This window comes from Pimephales promelas, chromosome 3 (assembly GCF_988280905.1).
Source record: "Pimephales promelas chromosome 3, fPimPro1.hap1.1, whole genome shotgun sequence".
Classification (NCBI taxonomy): Eukaryota; Metazoa; Chordata; class Actinopteri; order Cypriniformes; family Leuciscidae; genus Pimephales; species Pimephales promelas.
Window position 1 is genome coordinate 80,226 of NC_142771.1, and position 18,650 is coordinate 98,875.

The following is an 18,650-nucleotide window of genomic DNA, read 5'->3' on the forward strand; positions in this document are numbered from 1 at the left end:
CTTTATTATATGAGAGAAATTAAATGATCTGAGGGAAAAAATGTTTGAGAGAAAAAGTTTTCATACCAATTGCAACAAAAATATTAATATTTTAGACTAAAAAAGTTGAGAGAAAGTGTTCTTCATAGAACATAAAATATATTTTTTGAATTATTTCTGAGAAAACAAAACTCTCAAAATACTTTGAAAAAAATCTCAAATATATATTTTTTGCTATCAGTGTGAAAACTTTCTCCAAAAAAAAAAGTGTTTCTCTCCAAATGCTTTTCTTTGCTCTCGAGTCAGGATTTAGCTTTCACTGTGAAAATTGTGTCATGGGCGGGGCCACGTTCCTATTGGCCAGTCGGTGAGCATCGTCTTGTCTTGGGAGTCGAATCATTATTACACCATTGTTCGGTTCACCCAGATAGATGCCACCTCTGCTTTAGTCGAGCTAGAGCTTAGATTCTCTGCCCGAGCCCGAACTTGAAGCCCGGGCTGCCAATATCTCCCGTCACTATCCTCGGGCCGGGCCTCTGATCTAGAGGCATACACTGCCAGCGCAATAGAGTGCGGCACGGGACTGTATTTGATGGCCGAGTGCGAGCGGCGCGGGCGGTAATGCGCTCACTCTGTGAGTGTGCGTGTTGCGGGAGAATAAAACGATTCGTGGTGCTCCTGCAAACTAGAAATATCTATGAATAAAACATATAAAAACGAATTTTAATTCATCTGTTACAGAAAAGCAACAAGAACAACTAAAACAAAATAGAAATGATTTACAGACCAGTTTATTTGTATAGCGTTTGCGGCGTTGAGCGATGTAGCCAATCACAGACAATGTGTTGATTTCTTGAACGCAATGGCCAATCAGAAGCATTTACGATAGACTCTCCTCACCACTCAAAACTGACTTTCTGTTCAGTGCTGAATTCTGTATGTTGGCAAATCCTCTAATTATAACAAACAAAGTGTATACATGATGAAAGATTCATTGATAATGACAGAGATGTGTGAGATCGCGATGAACTGACAGCTTTTTAGGGATATTAAAGGAGCGCACAGTCACGCAGGAGCTGCATGCTTTTATGTTATAACAATGGTTTGTGTGTTGATGCCTTAATAACAAATAATTTATCAGGAGCATTTATGCTGATGTGTATGATGGCGACACGTAGACTTGAAAGTATTTGGATGTAAATGTACAGAAAAAAAGTGTATTTGCGGGCGGGAGCGGGACAAAATATAAATGTTGCAGGTGGGAGAAGGTAACATAGAAAGTGGTTGAAAAATTCAGTTATGATAATGACTAACGTATTGAAAAAATGGTCGGGTTTAAATGGGGCTTGGGCTCATAATAGGGAATGTGGAGATGACGTCACGCCGTGTTGCATTATGGGTCTGCCGCCATATTTACAGGATCACACCCAATACCGCTGTATTTAAATGCATGTGTTTGGATTTTCTGTCGAGATTTTAATAAACATCGATACGGCTGTTCAGTTCAGCTGCCATAGCGGTCGCACGATCGTTCAGAATACGTTCACCTTTCTTTCTCGGAAAAAACAACAAGGGAAGCAGGTCGAGGAGCTGACGAGAAGACGCCGGATCACGAGGAAAAACTTTAGTGTCGTCCACTGCATACTACGTTTGTTAAAGTTGTACAAAGCAAGAGGTTGTGTATTGTATATTCATCCATTACTAACAGTTAGGAGGATAGTTGATGAATGATCATGTTAAAGCCAGGACACATTGCATGAATCAAATTATATTTATTTTGTTTTCAATTAACAATTTGCTTTGATATTCTGTACATCTTTTTACATGCCTTTTTTAAATGTTTGTGAATCATGTTTTTATATAACTGCTTAAGTGACTTCTCTGTTTCTGTACTGATTGCATCCGCAAAGACCCTTTAAGTAGCGTTACACATAAATGGGCAAAGATACATCAAACTATTTTAAAATAAACAACCAAATAGCCTCATTTTTACACCTGTCAACATTAAATGATGACAATAAGGCACAGTTGTATTTAACAAGTTACCACATCTTGTGGCATTATAAAGTAATGTACAATTTTTTTCTTGCACAACCTATGAAAACGTAACATATAGGCTGAAAAAAGCAAGTTAAGATTAACTATGAGAGCTGCTTTTCAGGTAAAATAGCTTAAACAGAGCGTTCATTATGCGTGTTGATAGCACGCCAAAAATGGAAATACGAATTGGCATGTCATACACACGCTACTTCAGATGTGTGCGTGAATTGGAGGCAATATGTAAAGTGCTTTGGTGACCATTGGCCTATTGAAAGCGCTATATAAATGCAGTCCATCTGACGAATAATTTCACTTTGGATAAAAGCGTTTGCTAAATGAATAAATGAAGCTGGATCAAGGAAAGTGAGAAGGAAGGGAAAATTAATTGACTTGATACAATACTGAACACACATGTAGAAGTTTCTTTTAAAATGCAAAGTATTGAAAATATAAATAAAGCGCTGTAAACACTAAGTGTGTCCCATCGAATGATCAAAAGTGCTACACACACTTGCCGTCTTTACACCTACAGGACTCATTTCCTCTATTCAGCCCGTGTTCATGTAATCAATCGAGTGTAAAGACCACAGGTGTGGGTATTTAGACAGACATAAGACTTGCTCATTAAGATAAGTGACTCGGCACCTAATGGCGGTTTTAGTTTAAGATTTAAAAGCATCACTTCGTTTTTACCATCATTGTTCCCAGAGTCTGAAGAGTTGCTGCAAGATTAAATATTAATGCATCACAGAAATGAAATATGCAGATTCTGGTCATCGAGGCTCAGCACTTCATTAACGTGACTAACATTAATAACCCTAACCGAGCGTCATCCTCTGGGTGTTGCTTTACCAAAAACTCACCTGTTCTTCAGGTCCATTATACTGTATGAATGAAGAAATTAAATATTAGAAACCCTTCCCAGTATAACCAGGACCAATGAAACTACAGCTACATACTACCGCTTACACCAAAAATAACAAATAACACAAATGTTAAACTTTTGTGACTTTTTATTTAGGGGTATAGCAAGTAAACTGTCCAGTCACATTTCTAAACACATGGGCAGGTGAGGAGAAAAGCAGAAGGGTTAGACACACAAAGCTGGAGACACTATAATCTTGATAAAGCACAGCGGCAGCCATCGTGTGTTCATGACTCCTGTGAGGCCCGAGACACAGAGCGCTGTTCGGTTCACTCCGGACTCCAGGGTTCTTCTCCGAAGCCTAACTCGCCCGTCCGCCAGTTCTTGCCGTTGGGAAACGCCTCTAAGAGAAGTAACGTTGTGGTCTGTTCTCTGCCAAAGGGGGAGGCGGCTTCAAAGAAATTCATCATTACATATTTAAATTATCTTAAAGAGACAGTTCACAAAGTGGAGAAGAGAACGCAACGTTTATTAGAGTGACGGCCGTGATCTTCATCGTCCTCTCCGTGATCCGCCTCGAGTTCCTCTGAAGGAGCCGCCCTTCACCATCTTCCTCACGCCGCTCGACTGCTCGCCGTCCTCTTCCTCGGTCGCTCTGGGCCGCTTCCTCTTCTCGCTGCTCTCCTTCATCTCCTGACAGAACAAACACAGCGTCACACACACACACACACACACACTCCGCAGTAGCTGATCACATGGCAGGAGGACGTACGATGCGTGCGAACCGCTGAGCCTCGCTCACTCGCTCCACCAGCATCATCACTTCCTCTTCCTGTGTGGGGAAGGCGGGCAGTTTCTTCCCGATCAGTGTCTCGATGCGCTGGAACAGCTCCACGTCATACCTACACACACACACACACACACACACACACGATTAACAGTTGCTCAGTCGCTGTGAACCCTGACCCCAATCCTTCACTGGTCCGTCAGTCCTTCAGCCAGTAATAGCTCTGTCTCCATCCAGAACTGAGAACTGAACTTCAGCACTAACGGTGATGTTTCCTCTGCTCTTTAAGAATGAGTCTCTGCGTCTCCATCCAGTGGTTTATATGCGACATCACACACACACACACACACACACACACACTGGTGTATAGAGAGAATGAAGCTAGTGACGGATCAATTCTCCTGAACGCTAACACACACTCTGAACACACACACAATCACAGACCGACTGAAGGAGGAGGAGGAGGAGGAGGAGTGACTGACTGTGTGACGAAGGTGATGGATTTCCCAGATCTCCCTGCTCTCGCCGTGCGGCCCACGCGGTGGATGTAATCCTGCGGAGAACACAGCTAGTGTTAGCAAACACACACGCCAACACTTCTACACACAGCTAGTGTTAGCAAACACACACGCCAACACTTCTACACACAGCTAGTGTTAGCAAACACACACGCCGACACTTCTACACACAGCTAGTGTTAGCAAACACACACGCCGACACTTCTACACACAGCTAGTGTTAGCAAACACACACGCCGACACTTCTACACACAGCTAGTGTTAGCAAACACACACGCCAACACTTCTACACACAGCTAGTGTTAGCAAACACACACGCCGACACTTCTACACACAGCTAGTGTTAGCAAACACACACGCCGACACTTCTACACACAGCTAGTGTTAGCAAACACACACGCCGACACTTCTACACACAGCTAGTGTTAGCAAACACACACGCCAACACTTCTACACACAGCTAGTGTTAGCAAACACACACGCTAACACTTCTACACACAGCTAGTGTTAGCAAACACACACGCCGACACTTCTACACACAGCTAGTGTTAGCAAACACACACGCTAACACTTCTACACACAGCTAGTGTTAGCAAACACACACGCCAACACTTCTACACACAGCTAGTGTTAGCAAACACACACGCCGACACTTCTACACACAGCTAGTGTTAGCAAACACACACGCCAACACTTCTACACACAGCTAGTGTTAGCAAACACACACGCCGACACTTCTACACACAGCTAGTGTTAGCAAACACACACGCCAACACTTCTACACACAGCTAGTGTTAGCAAACACACACGCTAACACTTCTACACACAGCTAGTGTTAGCAAACACACACGCTAACACTTCTACACACAGCTAGTGTTAGCAAACACACACGCCGACACTTCTACACACAGCTAGTGTTAGCAAACACACACGCCGACACTTCTACACACAGCTAGTGTTAGCAAACACACACGCCAACACTTCTACACACAGCTAGTGTTAGCAAACACACACGCCAACACTTCTACACACAGCTAGTGTTAGCAAACACACACGCTAACACTTCTACACACAGCTAGTGTTGGCAAACACACACGCCGACACTTCTACACACAGCTAGTGTTAGCAAACACACACGCCAACACTTCTACACACAGTTTAATCAAGTACATAAAATGTCAATGTCGAAGGTGCTGGTTTACCTTGGAGTGTGTGTGTGTGTGTGTGTGTGTGTGTGTGTGTGTGTGTAAATGCTGAAGTTTACCTTGGAGTGTGTGGGGATGTCAAAGTTGATGACGCAGTCGACGTGAGGGATGTCCAGCCCGCGGGACGCCACATCCGTGGCCAGCAGCACCGAGCGGGACTTGGACTTGAACTTGTTGAGTGCGCCGAGACGCTTGTTCTGAAGGTGAACACACACACACACACACGTCAGTCCATGACACACTGACACACTGCAAACCCAACACACAAGCAGTGTGAGAGTGTGTGTGTGTGTGTGTGTGTACCTGACTCATCTGACCGTGCAGTGGGATGGCAGTGATTCCCAGGTTCCGGAGCAGCAGCGCCACACGCTGGGCATTATTACAAGTGCCGCAGAAAACCATGAAGGAGTTTCCGGCCAGTTCGTTGAGGATAGAGACCAGATAACAGTCCTAACACACACACACACACACACAAGCGTTCATGAGGGATGAAGCACATGATACACACATCTGAAGAGAGTGACAGCAGAAGAACGGAGGAGCTGAAGGAACCTTGTACTTTGATGGGATGAATATGTAGAACTGCTGCAGTTTGTCGACGGTGGCGTATTTGGTGGAAACGCTGCACTTCACGGGATCCCGTAGAGCCGCTCGCTGAAGCTTCTGCACCTGAAACCAGTGAGACCAGAGGACATCAACAGACTGAAACCAGTGAGACCAGAACACATCAACAGACTGAAACCAGCGAGACCAGAGCACATCATCAGACTGAAACCAGTGAGACCAGAACACATCAACAGACTGAAACCAGCGAGACCAGAGCACATCATCAGACTGAAACCAGTGAGACCAGAACACATCAACAGACTGAGACCAGTGAGACCAGAGCACATCATCAGACTGAAACCAGTGAGACCAGAACACATCAACAGACTGAAACCAGCGAGACCAGAGCACATCATCAGACTGAAACCAGTGAGACCAGAGCACATCATCAGACTGAAACCAGTGAGACCAGAACACATCAACAGACTGAAACCAGCGAGACCAGAGCACATCATCAGACTGAAACCAGTGAGACCAGAACACATCAACAGACTGAAACCAGCGAGACCAGAGCACATCATCAGACTGAAACCAGTGAGACCAGAACACATCATCAGACTGAGACCAGTGAGACCAGCGCACATCATCAGACTGAAACCAGCGAGACCAGCGCACATCATCAGACTGAAACCAGCGAGACCAGAGCACATCATCAGACTGAAACCAGCGAGACCAGAGCACATCATCAGACTGAAACCAGTGAGACCAGAACACATCATCAGACTGAAACCAGCGAGACCAGAACACATCATCAGACTGAAACCAGCGAGACCAGAACACATCAACAGACTGAAACCAGCGAGACCAGAACACATCATTAGACTGAGACCAGCGAGACCAGAACACATCATCAGACTGAGACCAGCGAGACCAGAACACATCATCAGACTGAAACCAGCGAGACCAGAACACATCATCAGACTGAAACCAGCGAGTCCAGAACACATCAACAGACTGAAACCAGCGAGACCAGAACACATCATCAGACTGAAACCAGCGAGTCCAGAACACATCAACAGACTGAAACCAGCGAGACCAGAACACATCATCAGACTGAAACCAGCGAGACCAGAACACATCAACAGACTGAAACCAGCGAGACCAGAACACATCATCAGACTGAAACCAGCGAGACCAGAACACATCATCAGACTGAAACCAGCGAGACCAGAACACATCAACAGACTGAAACCAGCGAGACCAGAACACATCATCAGACTGAAACCAGCGAGACCAGAACACATCATCAGACTGAAACCAGCGAGACCAGAACACATCATCAGACTGAAACCAGCGAGACCAGAACACATCATCAGACTGAAACCAGCGAGACCAGAACACATCAACAGACTGAAACCAGCGAGTCCAGAACACATCAACAGACTGAAACCAGCGAGACCAGAACACATCATCAGACTGAAACCAGCGAGACCAGAACACATCATCAGACTGAAACCAGCGAGACCAGAACACATCATCAGACTGAGACCAGCGAGACCAGAACACATCATCAGACTGAAACCAGCGAGTCCAGAACACATCAACAGACTGAAACCAGCGAGACCAGAACACATCATCAGACTGAAACCAGCGAGACCAGAACACATCATCAGACTGAGACCAGCGAGACCAGAACACATCAACAGACTGAAACCAGCGAGACCAGAACACATCATCAGACTGAAACCAGCGAGACCAGAACACATCATCAGACTGAAACCAGCGAGACCAGAACACATCAACAGACTGAAACCAGCGAGTCCAGAACACATCAACAGACTGAAACCAGCGAGACCAGAACACATCATCAGACTGAAACCAGCGAGACCAGAACACATCATCAGACTGAAACCAGCGAGACCAGAACACATCATCAGACTGAGACCAGCGAGACCAGAACACATCATCAGACTGAAACCAGCGAGTCCAGAACACATCAACAGACTGAAACCAGCGAGACCAGAACACATCATCAGACTGAAACCAGCGAGACCAGAGCACATCAACAGACTGAAACCAGCGAGACCAGAACACATCAACAGACTGAAACCAGCGAGACCAGAACACATCAACAGACTGAAACTAGCGAGACCAGCGCACATCAACAGACTGAAACCAGTGAGACCAGAACACATCATCAGACTGAAACCAGCGAGACCAGAACACATCATCAGACTGAAACCAGCGAGACCAGAGCACATCATCAGACTGAGACCAGCGAGACCAGAACACATCAACAGACTGAAACCAGTGAAACCAGAGCACATCATCAGACTGAAACCAGCAAGACCAGAGCACATCATCAGACTGAAACCAGAGCACATCATCAGACTGAAACCAGCGAGACCAGAACACATCAACAGACTGAAACCAGTGAAACCAGAGCACATCATCAGACTGAAACCAGCGAGACCAGAGCACATCATCAGACTGAAACCAGCGAGACCAGAACACATCATCAGACTGAAACCAGCGAGACCAGAACACATCAACAGACTGAAACCAGCGAGACCAGAACACATCATCAGACTGAAACCAGTGAGACCAGAACACATCAACTGACTGAAACCAGTGAGACCAGAGCACATCATCAGACTGAAACCAGTGAGACCAGAACACATCATCAGACTGAAACCAGTGAGACCAGAACACATCAACAGACTGAAACCAGTGAGACCAGCGCACATCATCAGACTGAAACCAGCGAGACCAGAGCACATCAACAGACTGAAACCAGCGAGACCAGAGCACATCAACAGACTGAAACCAGCGAGACCAGAGCACATCAACAGACTGAAACCAGTGAGACCAGAACACATCATCAGACTGAAACCAGCGAGACCAGAACACATCATCAGACTGAAACCAGCGAGACCAGAGCACATCATCAGACTGAAACCAGCGAGACCAGAGCACATCATCAGACTGAGACCAGCGAGACCAGAACACATCAACAGACTGAAACCAGTGAAACCAGAGCACATCATCAGACTGAAACCAGCAAGACCAGAGCACATCATCAGACTGAAACCAGAGCACATCATCAGACTGAAACCAGCGAGACCAGAACACATCAACAGACTGAAACCAGCGAAACCAGAGCACATCAACAGACTGAAACCAGTGAAACCAGAGCACATCATCAGACTGAAACCAGCGAGACCAGAGCACATCATCAGACTGAAACCAGCGAGACCAGAACACATCATCAGACTGAAACCAGCGAGACCAGAACACATCAACAGACTGAAACCAGCGAGACCAGAACACATCATTAGACTGAAACCAGTGAGACCAGAACACATCAACTGACTGAAACCAGTGAGACCAGAGCACATCATCAGACTGAGACCAGCGAGACCAGAACACATCATCAGACTGAAACCAGCGAGACCAGAGCACATCAACAGACTGAAACCAGCGAGACCAGAGCACATCAACAGACTGAAACCAGTGAGACCAGAACACATCATCAGACTGAAACCAGTGAGACCAGAGCACATCATCAGACTGAAACCAGCGAGACCAGAACACATCATCAGACTGAAACCAGCGAGACCAGAACACATCATCAGACTGAAACCAGCGAGACCAGAACACATCATCAGACTGAAACCAGCGAGACCAGAACACATCATCAGACTGAAACCAGCGAGACCAGAACACATCATCAGACTGAAACCAGCGAGACCAGAACACATCATCAGACTGAAACCAGCGAGACCAGAACACATCATCAGACTGAAACCAGCGAGACCAGAACACATCATCAGACTGAAACCAGCGAGACCAGAACACATCATCAGACTGAAACCAGCGAGACCAGAACACATCATCAGACTGAAACCAGCGAGACCAGAACACATCATCAGACTGAAACCAGCGAGACCAGAACACATCAACAGACTGAAACCAGCGAGACCAGAACACATCATCAGACTGAAACCAGCGAGACCAGAGCACATCAACTGACTGAAACCAGTGAGACCAGAGCACATCATCAGACTGAGACCAGCGAGACCAGAACACATCATCAGACTGAAACCAGCGAGACCAGAGCACATCAACAGACTGAAACCAGCGAGACCAGAACACATCATCAGACTGAAACCAGTGAGACCAGAACACATCAACTGACTGAAACCAGTGAGACCAGAGCACATCATCAGACTGAGACCAGCGAGACCAGAACACATCATCAGACTGAAACCAGCGAGACCAGAGCACATCAACAGACTGAAACCAGCGAGACCAGAGCACATCAACAGACTGAAACCAGTGAGACCAGAACACATCATCAGACTGAAACCAGTGAGACCAGAGCACATCATCAGACTGAAACCAGCGAGACCAGAACACATCATCAGACTGAAACCAGCGAGACCAGAACACATCATCAGACTGAAACCAGCGAGACCAGAACACATCATCAGACTGAAACCAGCGAGACCAGAACACATCATCAGACTGAAACCAGCGAGACCAGAACACATCAACAGACTGAAACCAGCGAGACCAGAACACATCATCAGACTGAAACCAGCGAGACCAGAACACATCATCAGACTGAAACCAGCGAGACCAGAACACATCATCAGACTGAAACCAGCGAGACCAGAACACATCATCAGACTGAAACCAGCGAGACCAGAACACATCATTAGACTGAAACCAGCGAGACCAGAACACATCATCAGACTGAAACCAGCGAGACCAGAACACATCATCAGACTGAAACCAGCGAGACCAGAACACATCATCAGACTGAGACCAGCGAGACCAGAACACATCATCAGACTGAAACCAGCGAGACCAGAACACATCATCAGACTGAAACCAGCGAGACCAGAACACATCATCAGACTGAAACCAGCGAGACCAGAACACATCATCAGACTGAAACCAGCGAGACCAGAACACATCATCAGACTGAAACCAGCGAGACCAGAACACATCAACAGACTGAAACCAGCGAGACCAGAACACATCATCAGACTGAAACCAGCGAGACCAGAGCACATCAACTGACTGAAACCAGTGAGACCAGAGCACATCATCAGACTGAGACCAGCGAGACCAGAACACATCATCAGACTGAAACCAGCGAGACCAGAGCACATCAACAGACTGAAACCAGCGAGACCAGAACACATCATCAGACTGAAACCAGTGAGACCAGAACACATCCACTGACTGAAACCAGTGAGACCAGAGCACATCATCAGACTGAGACCAGCGAGACCAGAACACATCATCAGACTGAAACCAGCGAGACCAGAGCACATCAACAGACTGAAACCAGCGAGACCAGAGCACATCAACAGACTGAAACCAGTGAGACCAGAACACATCATCAGACTGAAACCAGTGAGACCAGAGCACATCATCAGACTGAAACCAGCGAGACCAGAACACATCATCAGACTGAAACCAGCGAGACCAGAACACATCATCAGACTGAAACCAGCGAGACCAGAACACATCATCAGACTGAAACCAGCGAGACCAGAACACATCATCAGACTGAAACCAGCGAGACCAGAACACATCAACAGACTGAAACCAGCGAGACCAGAACACATCATCAGACTGAAACCAGCGAGACCAGAGCACATCATCAGATCACACACACTTCACACAAATGCAGATGTTTACCTTTTTAGTCATGGTGGCTGAGAACAGGAATGTGCGTCTGTCACGTGGGATGACCTTCAGGACTTTATCCACCTAAACACACACACACACACACACACACACACACACACACACACTGAGCTCAGCTTCGGTCATCAGATCATTGAGCTCGACATGCAGGTCTGATTGCAAATCTGGTTTATTGGCATAATTGACACATTTTTAGCTGTTTGCAATTAACAAATCAAACAAAAGTAATATAAACAGCTCAACAATTGTTTCAAGTGGGTTCCCCAAATTCAACTGGAAATGCAACTTAACGACTCATTTATTTAACCCCTTCATGGCAAACATCTTTAGCACTTGGGATCATTGTCCTGTTGAAGATCCAGGGGGCTGTTTCATAAAAGCCGCTTAGAAAAGCGGGGATTAAAGTCCAAAACCTGACTTGAATGAGCCGAGTTAAACATCCGCGCTTAAATTGGTTCCATAACAGTAAGTTGAGGATCATATGATCTTACTAATTTGAGTCAGGTTTAAATAGTCTAGATAATTGCGCGTGCACGCCATTCTCTTAAAGTCCTGAAAAGTCGAGCATGGATCAGTCGATTTACTGTGGGCTACCATGGCAACAAAAGGAAAAGAGCAGCGATGTTCACGGAAACATATAATGGAGAATTTAAAGATGTCATCACCAAAAAAGTCAATACAGCGGCAATAAAGAAAGCAAGAGAGAAAGTTTGGCAGGAAATTGCTGATCGTCTCAATGCGTAAGTAGCGGTGTAAACTATTTAAAATACTTCAACATTTAATGTGTGTCACATACATTGCAAAATTTGTGTGTGAATAACAGTAAGCTATAACGTTAATTGCTTTCACGCAGCAGTAACTTAAGTGAAGGAAAAAGAACCTGGCAGCAGGTGAAAATAAAATATTAAAATATAGTCTGAATGGTAAGTAAATCTTATGGTATATGTAATCAATGCCAGCTTGAAGTTACAACTATTCAGGGTTTTTTTTTTTTTAAATTATTTTCTTTATTGAAGCGACCAAAAAGAAGACTGAGGGGGGAGGGGGGGGATTCATCATCTATAATGATATCATGTAGTATAAGGAGTGAGTATATAAAAGGTGTGTGTGTGTGTGTGTGTGTGTGTGTATTTTACATTGTAGGCCTAAGTACATCATAGCAGTAATGTCATGTGGTACTTGTGCTATTGTAATGGTGCATTTTGGTAAAAAAAAAAAAAATGTTCTATCAAGATTCTGTATGCTTTATGGATCCACCAGACATCATGTTGCCTGTGAGTATGAGACCTTTTAAATCAGTTATGTAAGCTAATGAGTTTAACTGAGTTTGAGAAGGCCCATCAGTTGAGGAGGATGAGGAGACTGTGTCTGTATGTTCAAGGAGGGGGTACTCACAGGTTCCATCCATGCTATACTGTATTGAATATTAAAAAGTGTACTTGTGTGATAAAATGATCATAATGTGTTTTCAGGATGCCGACACTGTCCTAGAGTTCTGTTCTAGAGTATTAAGAAATTAAAACAATGTGACAAGAGTAAATAACTTAAATGTTGCTACATAACCCAGAAAACATAAAAGGAGAGTATAAACGATACTGCCTTAAATAAATGGAAGCAACTGATATCAACATCGAGTATAAAAAACTAAAGATGAGGAAGTTGGAGCTGGAAATTCAACAGCTACAGAAAAATGCAAGTAGAACTACCTTTTTTTTAAAGGAAAGGAAAAAAAACATTATCTTTTTGATCATTCACAACATTTATTTGTGTGTTTTCACCCCTAACAGGCAGATTCACTCTGAATAAAGACAAATCACATTAAATACTTTGACTTCTGTGTGTTTGTTCAACTAAGGAGAAAGTTGAGGGACCAGTGGAACATTTTAAAGGCTACACAGTCATGATTTAGACCATATTAAACAAAATAATTATTTGTATATGTGTGGGCTTGGTAATCTACAAATATATGCAATCCCATCTCTTGAGAACCTATCGTTCATATAGTTAGCTGTCATTTAATGCCAATGGGTCTGACCTGTCTCTGAAAGTTCTCTCTCTTTGAAATGCCCTCCGCAAGACTATAGCTCCCTCATCCAACACCTCATCTATGAAAGGACACGCCATGGTTAAGTTTGGAAACGAGTTCAGCTCCCTATTTATATACTTCATTAATTACCAAACTCATTAAACAAACTCACCAATTAAATACACAAGTTTTGAACATTTATTCATTTGTTCAAATGCATTTATACCATATAATTTCTTACATTTATTAGTAAAGTACATTTCCTTATTTATTTAAAAAAAAAAGATGCATTAATAGTGGTTAAGTAAATTAAATGACATCGAAATACCAGCAGGTGAGTATAAATTGTATGCTCGTTAAGGCTGAACTCAGACTTAGCCTGACAGAGTTAGCCTGCCCCGGACCAGGCTAGTTTCCCAGCATAAGTTTCCAGGGTAACTGAGTTTGAACTATTTTAAGTTTGCTTTATGAAACAGAATTCACCGACAATAAGTTTGACTAACCAAAATAAGCCTGGCTTATTTTCTAATCTTGTTTTATGGAACAACCCTCAGCTTCAGGATCCTCACACACACACCGCTGATCCTCACACACACACTCACACACACACCGCTGATCCTCACACACACACTCACACACACACCGCTGATCCTCACACACACACTCACACACACACCGCTGATCCAGAGGGACGGAGAGCTGTCTCATCTGAACCGCTGACCGCTTCCTTCTGCCCGTCCAGTGAGCGCAATCACTGGTCCATGGGGAACTACGCTTCACGATCTTCCTGTCTCCTGTTCTTGTTTGTGAAGGACAATCATATCTTCTCCTTCCTTTAGGACCGTTCTTTTGACTTATTTTAACATGCAGTCAAACGTGACACTCAATCCGAACCCTGAGTGTTCTCGCTCAAGCACACGCTCATGAAGCCCTTGATTAGTGAGACGACCCCTGACCTGCAGATCTGTGCTGCCGTGAGGGACTCGATCCAGATGAGAATAACTCCAGACTGCAGGAGAGTTTGAGGAAACCACTTGTGTTGGGCTATCTCACTTACTTTTGCTTGATTTGTTCTTTGTAAACAGCTGAAAGTCTGTACATTTTGCCAATAAACCTGCTTTGTGATGGGCGTTAAATAACGTTGATTACAACTGTATATAAATATATAGTGGTGTGTGTGTGTGTGTGTGTGTGTGTGTGTGTGTACCTCAGACTCAAAGTCCATGTTGAGGATGCGGTCGGCCTCGTCCATCACCAGATATTTGAGCGCTCTCAGGTTGAAGCCTTTGGTGTTCTCCAGGTGATCGATCAAGCGGCCCGGAGTCGCTGCGAGGCAGAGCAGGATTATTACCCATGATTCAACTCTAACATCCAGCACAGACGGCCACGCTCATGAGCTCTTACCGATGACCACGTGAGGTTTCTTGGCCAGAACCAGAGCCTGAGACATCATATCAATCCCTCCCACGACAACCGCTGAAACACACACACACTGATGTTCACAACATTTACTGCATCACATGACCTGACCACACATGCAGCTCTATTATGGACAGACAGAGAAGCTTTGATATAAAGAGCCATTTTAACAGCAAGTGCATGCTGGGAAGGGTAAGCAGTCACAATGCATGCTGGGATGGGTGTGTTTAGAGGTCACAGTGCATGCTTGGGAGGGTGTGTTAAATGATAACAGTGCATGCTGGGAAGGGCGTGTTGAGCGAGTGCATGCTGGGAAGGGTGTGTCGAGCGAGTGCATGCTGGGAAGGGTGTGTCGAGCGAGTGCATGCTGGGAAGGGTGTGTTGAGCGAGTGCATGCTGGGAAGGGTGTGTCGAGCGAGTGCATGCTGGGAAGGGTGTGTTGAGCGAGTGCATGCTGGGAAGGGTGTGTCGAGCGAGTGCATGCTGGGAAGGGTGTGTCGAGCGAGTGCATGCTGGGAAGGGCGTGTCGAGCGAGTGCATGCTGGGAAGGCGCACCGGTCTTGACGCCGATGCTGGAGCCGAGGGCGTCGAACTGCTCCGCGATCTGGAAGGCCAGCTCTCGGGTGGGCGTGAGGACGAGTGAGTGCAGACGCTGAGCCGACGCCAGCAGAGACTGGAGGATCGGCAGAGCAAACGCCCCCGTCTTCCCTGAGCCCGTCTCCGCCAGACCGATCACATCACGGCCTGCACACACACACACACACACGTTAGAGAGAGAGTCTCCGCCAGACCGATCATGTCACGACACACAGTGAGTGTATGAGAGTGTGTGTGTGTGTGTGTGTGTGTGTGCTCACCCTCCAGAGCGACAGGAATGGCCTCGATCTGGATCTTGGTGGGTTTCTTCCAGCCCAGCTGATCACAGGCTTCACACAGAACCTCAGTGACGCCCTGAAACAGCACAAACACTCTCAGTGTGTGTGTGTGTGTGGTCACTCTAGTGGTGGGCCGATGGTGTTATAAGTGCCCCAAAAAAAAGTCCCAATTCCTATAGATCAGCCAATCAGAAAAACGTATATAAAAAACAGTTTTTCCTGATTGGCCGATGTGTTGGAAGTGGGACTTTTATTGTGGCGGGCGGCACTTATAACACCAGCGCCTGATCACACATGGGAATGGTATGCGAAAAAGTAAAGCGTTTGCTTTGATATTATTTGTAACCAAAAAGGCAAACAATCAGCCTAAAATACTTTCTCAATTACCGTCAACATTCAGCAAATGCACATCTACATCATTTAAACTAATCTCTGAATATCTAATAAACATTTAATTTCACAAACCTTGCAGATTTACCACAGCTGTGGTATCTTGTGAAGTGTGTGTGTGTGTGTGTGTGTGTGTGAACAGAAGATCAGCTTCAGGAGACTCCATCCAAACACTGTTTAAATGCTCTATTTCTGAATATGCTGCGCTATACCAGCGTCCCACTGGCTCTTATGTGGATTTCACTGTGTGTAAAATTAGTGTTACCTTCTCAAAAGTAAAAAAAAAAAAAATCTTTATTTGAAAATATGATTATCAGTGCGCAGGAAATGACCAGATTACTGACTTACGGTGTTTACTTCCTGTTACACATATTCACATGTTTTTAAACAATTACTTTATTTGTGAAATATACTGTAATTGGATTGCAGATTCAAATTAGTTGTCATCTAAAGTATAGGGCCTAAGCGTAAATATTGATTTACATAAATATAAAATTGTGTTTGAGTGCGCGCGTGTGTTTATGTACATGTATGCAGATAAAAAGCCAACATTTATATTTAGGCTATATATATATAGCCCAAATATAAATATCAGCTTTTTATTGGCCGCCATGCTCTCGGCATCGGCTATCAAAACACTCATATCGGTCAAACTAACCCTAACCCACTGTCAGAACCTCAGCGTCAAAGATGCCCTGAAACAGCACACACTTTCTCTCTGTGTGTGTGTGTGTGTGTGTGTGTTCACTCTGTGTACAACAACAATAGTTTCTTATCAGTCACAGTAAGCCAATATACAATTATTATTATACAACAATAACAATACAATTATGGAAATCTACAATTATTAGCCAATATACAAAAGTATAATCTACACAGAAACGGCACACTGCGCTTCTCGAGTTCTTAATTAGGTGAATATTACACAGTATTAATTAAACGGACTGATGTGCACGCGCTTCTCGAGTCCACCAGCAGACAGCGGGAACGCGCACCAGACTTTCGTGAAATAAACACAAGCGTTCAAAGCATCTCTGATTCAGAAAGAGTCGTTTCGCACGACTCAAGTAATGGGCAGTGAAGTAATGGGCAGTGAAGTAATGGGCACTGAAGTAATGGGCACAGAAGTAATGGGCAGTGAAGTAATGGGCACAGAAATAAAGGGCAGTGAAGTAATGGGCAGTGAAGTAATGGGCACTGAAGTAATGGGCACTGAAGTAATGGGCACTGAAGTAATGGGCAGTGAAGTAATGGGCACAGAAATAAAGGGCAGTGAAGTAATGGGCACAGAAGTGAACAGTAACACCCGAGTGTGGTGAAGAGCTGTGCGCGTGTCTCACCAGGTCTCTGAAGCTCTTGTGTGTCTCTTCGGTGTGTGTGTCTTCACTCGGCTCCATGTCTTCGGTGTGTGTGTCTTCACTCGGCTCCATGTCTTCGGTGTGTGTGTCTTCACTCGGCTCCATGTCTTCGGCGTGTGTCTCTTCGCTCGGCTTTAAGTCTTCGGCTCTGTGTGTGTGTTCCTTCTCTTCATCTGAAAACGCTTCTCTAGGATCCGCCATGTTTGCGGCGCGTTACTCACGTGTGCTGAAGTCCCGCCCATGAGCGGAAGTGACGGAGGATTCATAGACAAAAAAAAAAAAAAAAACTGTTCATAGACATATACACTAGACGTCACCTTGGATACGGAGTTCATTGGAACGAATGCGTCAATAGAGCCGCCATCTTGAAACAGGGGAGCCCCTCCACTTTAATGCATCAGCGTCAATGTAGTAGACACAGGTCTAACGCAAATAAAATCACCATAAATCATCATGAATGCGATTTTTCTTGTTTTTTTGGTTTGTTCCAACGGTCAACATGTATGTATCGTTGATTGCAGAAAGAAAGAAAAATGTATATTTTTTAAAAAAACATTCTTCCTAGTTCAGATTTCATCTGTGAACATCATACGCTGCACAAACGTCCGCCACCATCAATGAATTCGAAGTAAAGGCAGAGATAGCAGCGTTACCTAGCTACTTCCAATGACAAGACCCCTGTTCCAAGATGGCGGCAGTTTTGACGCATTCTTAGAACCCCCAGGTGAAGTCTAGTGTATATGTCTATGAAAACTGTTGTGGTGAAACTGCGCATGCGCGGGGTAAAACTGCTGGTGAAACTGTGGCTCTGCAGACAGATATTATTGAACCGCGCGCGTGTGTATGAACGTATGGTACTGTATTTTAACACCAATAGAGTTTATCGATTATGAACTGCATGAAAATTTCTTAAAATAA

At 44.9% G+C, this 18,650-nt stretch overlaps 1 protein-coding gene and 1 pseudogene across 2 annotated transcripts; one reads left to right on the forward strand and one right to left on the reverse strand.

The window, feature by feature from the left end:
* Positions 1 to 3,014: 3,014 nt before the first annotated feature.
* ddx47 (DEAD-box helicase 47) lies at positions 3,015 to 17,994 on the reverse strand. 2 transcript variants are annotated; one of them, XM_089128087.1, is made up of 13 exons: positions 17,860 to 17,994; positions 17,715 to 17,826; positions 15,967 to 16,060; positions 15,665 to 15,853; positions 15,095 to 15,166; positions 14,898 to 15,016; positions 11,656 to 11,727; positions 5,947 to 6,063; positions 5,698 to 5,844; positions 5,454 to 5,591; positions 4,154 to 4,224; positions 3,657 to 3,786; positions 3,015 to 3,577 (listed from the first exon to the last, which is right to left on the reverse strand). In XM_089128087.1, the coding sequence occupies exons 1-13, from the start codon at positions 17,931 to 17,933 to the stop codon at positions 3,437 to 3,439; spliced, it is 1,476 nt and encodes a 491-aa protein (XP_088984213.1). In that variant the 5' UTR covers positions 17,934 to 17,994; the 3' UTR covers positions 3,015 to 3,436. The 2 variants fall into 2 exon arrangements, with proteins under 2 accessions (XP_088984213.1, XP_039527366.2); XM_039671432.2 differs by having other exon boundaries at positions 17,715 to 17,978.
* On the forward strand, positions 12,286 to 13,470 carry LOC148981790 (uncharacterized; annotated as a pseudogene).
* Positions 17,995 to 18,650: the final 656 nt, after the last annotated feature.

What these genes read in the sequence shown, in the direction of transcription:
- ddx47 (XM_039671432.2), bottom strand. Translation starts at nt 17,933, where the DNA reads ATGGCGGATCCTAGAGAAGCGTTTTCAGATGAAGAGAAGGAACACACA. An exon ending in CAGCATCGGCGTCAAGACCG is followed by an intron (nt 15,167 to 15,664) that starts GTGCGCCTTCCC and finishes TGTGTGTTTCAG; the next exon opens with CGGTTGTCGTGGGAGGGATT. An exon ending in ACATGGACTTTGAGTCTGAG is followed by an intron (nt 11,728 to 14,897) that starts GTACACACACAC and finishes GTGTGTGTTTAG; the next exon opens with GTGGATAAAGTCCTGAAGGT.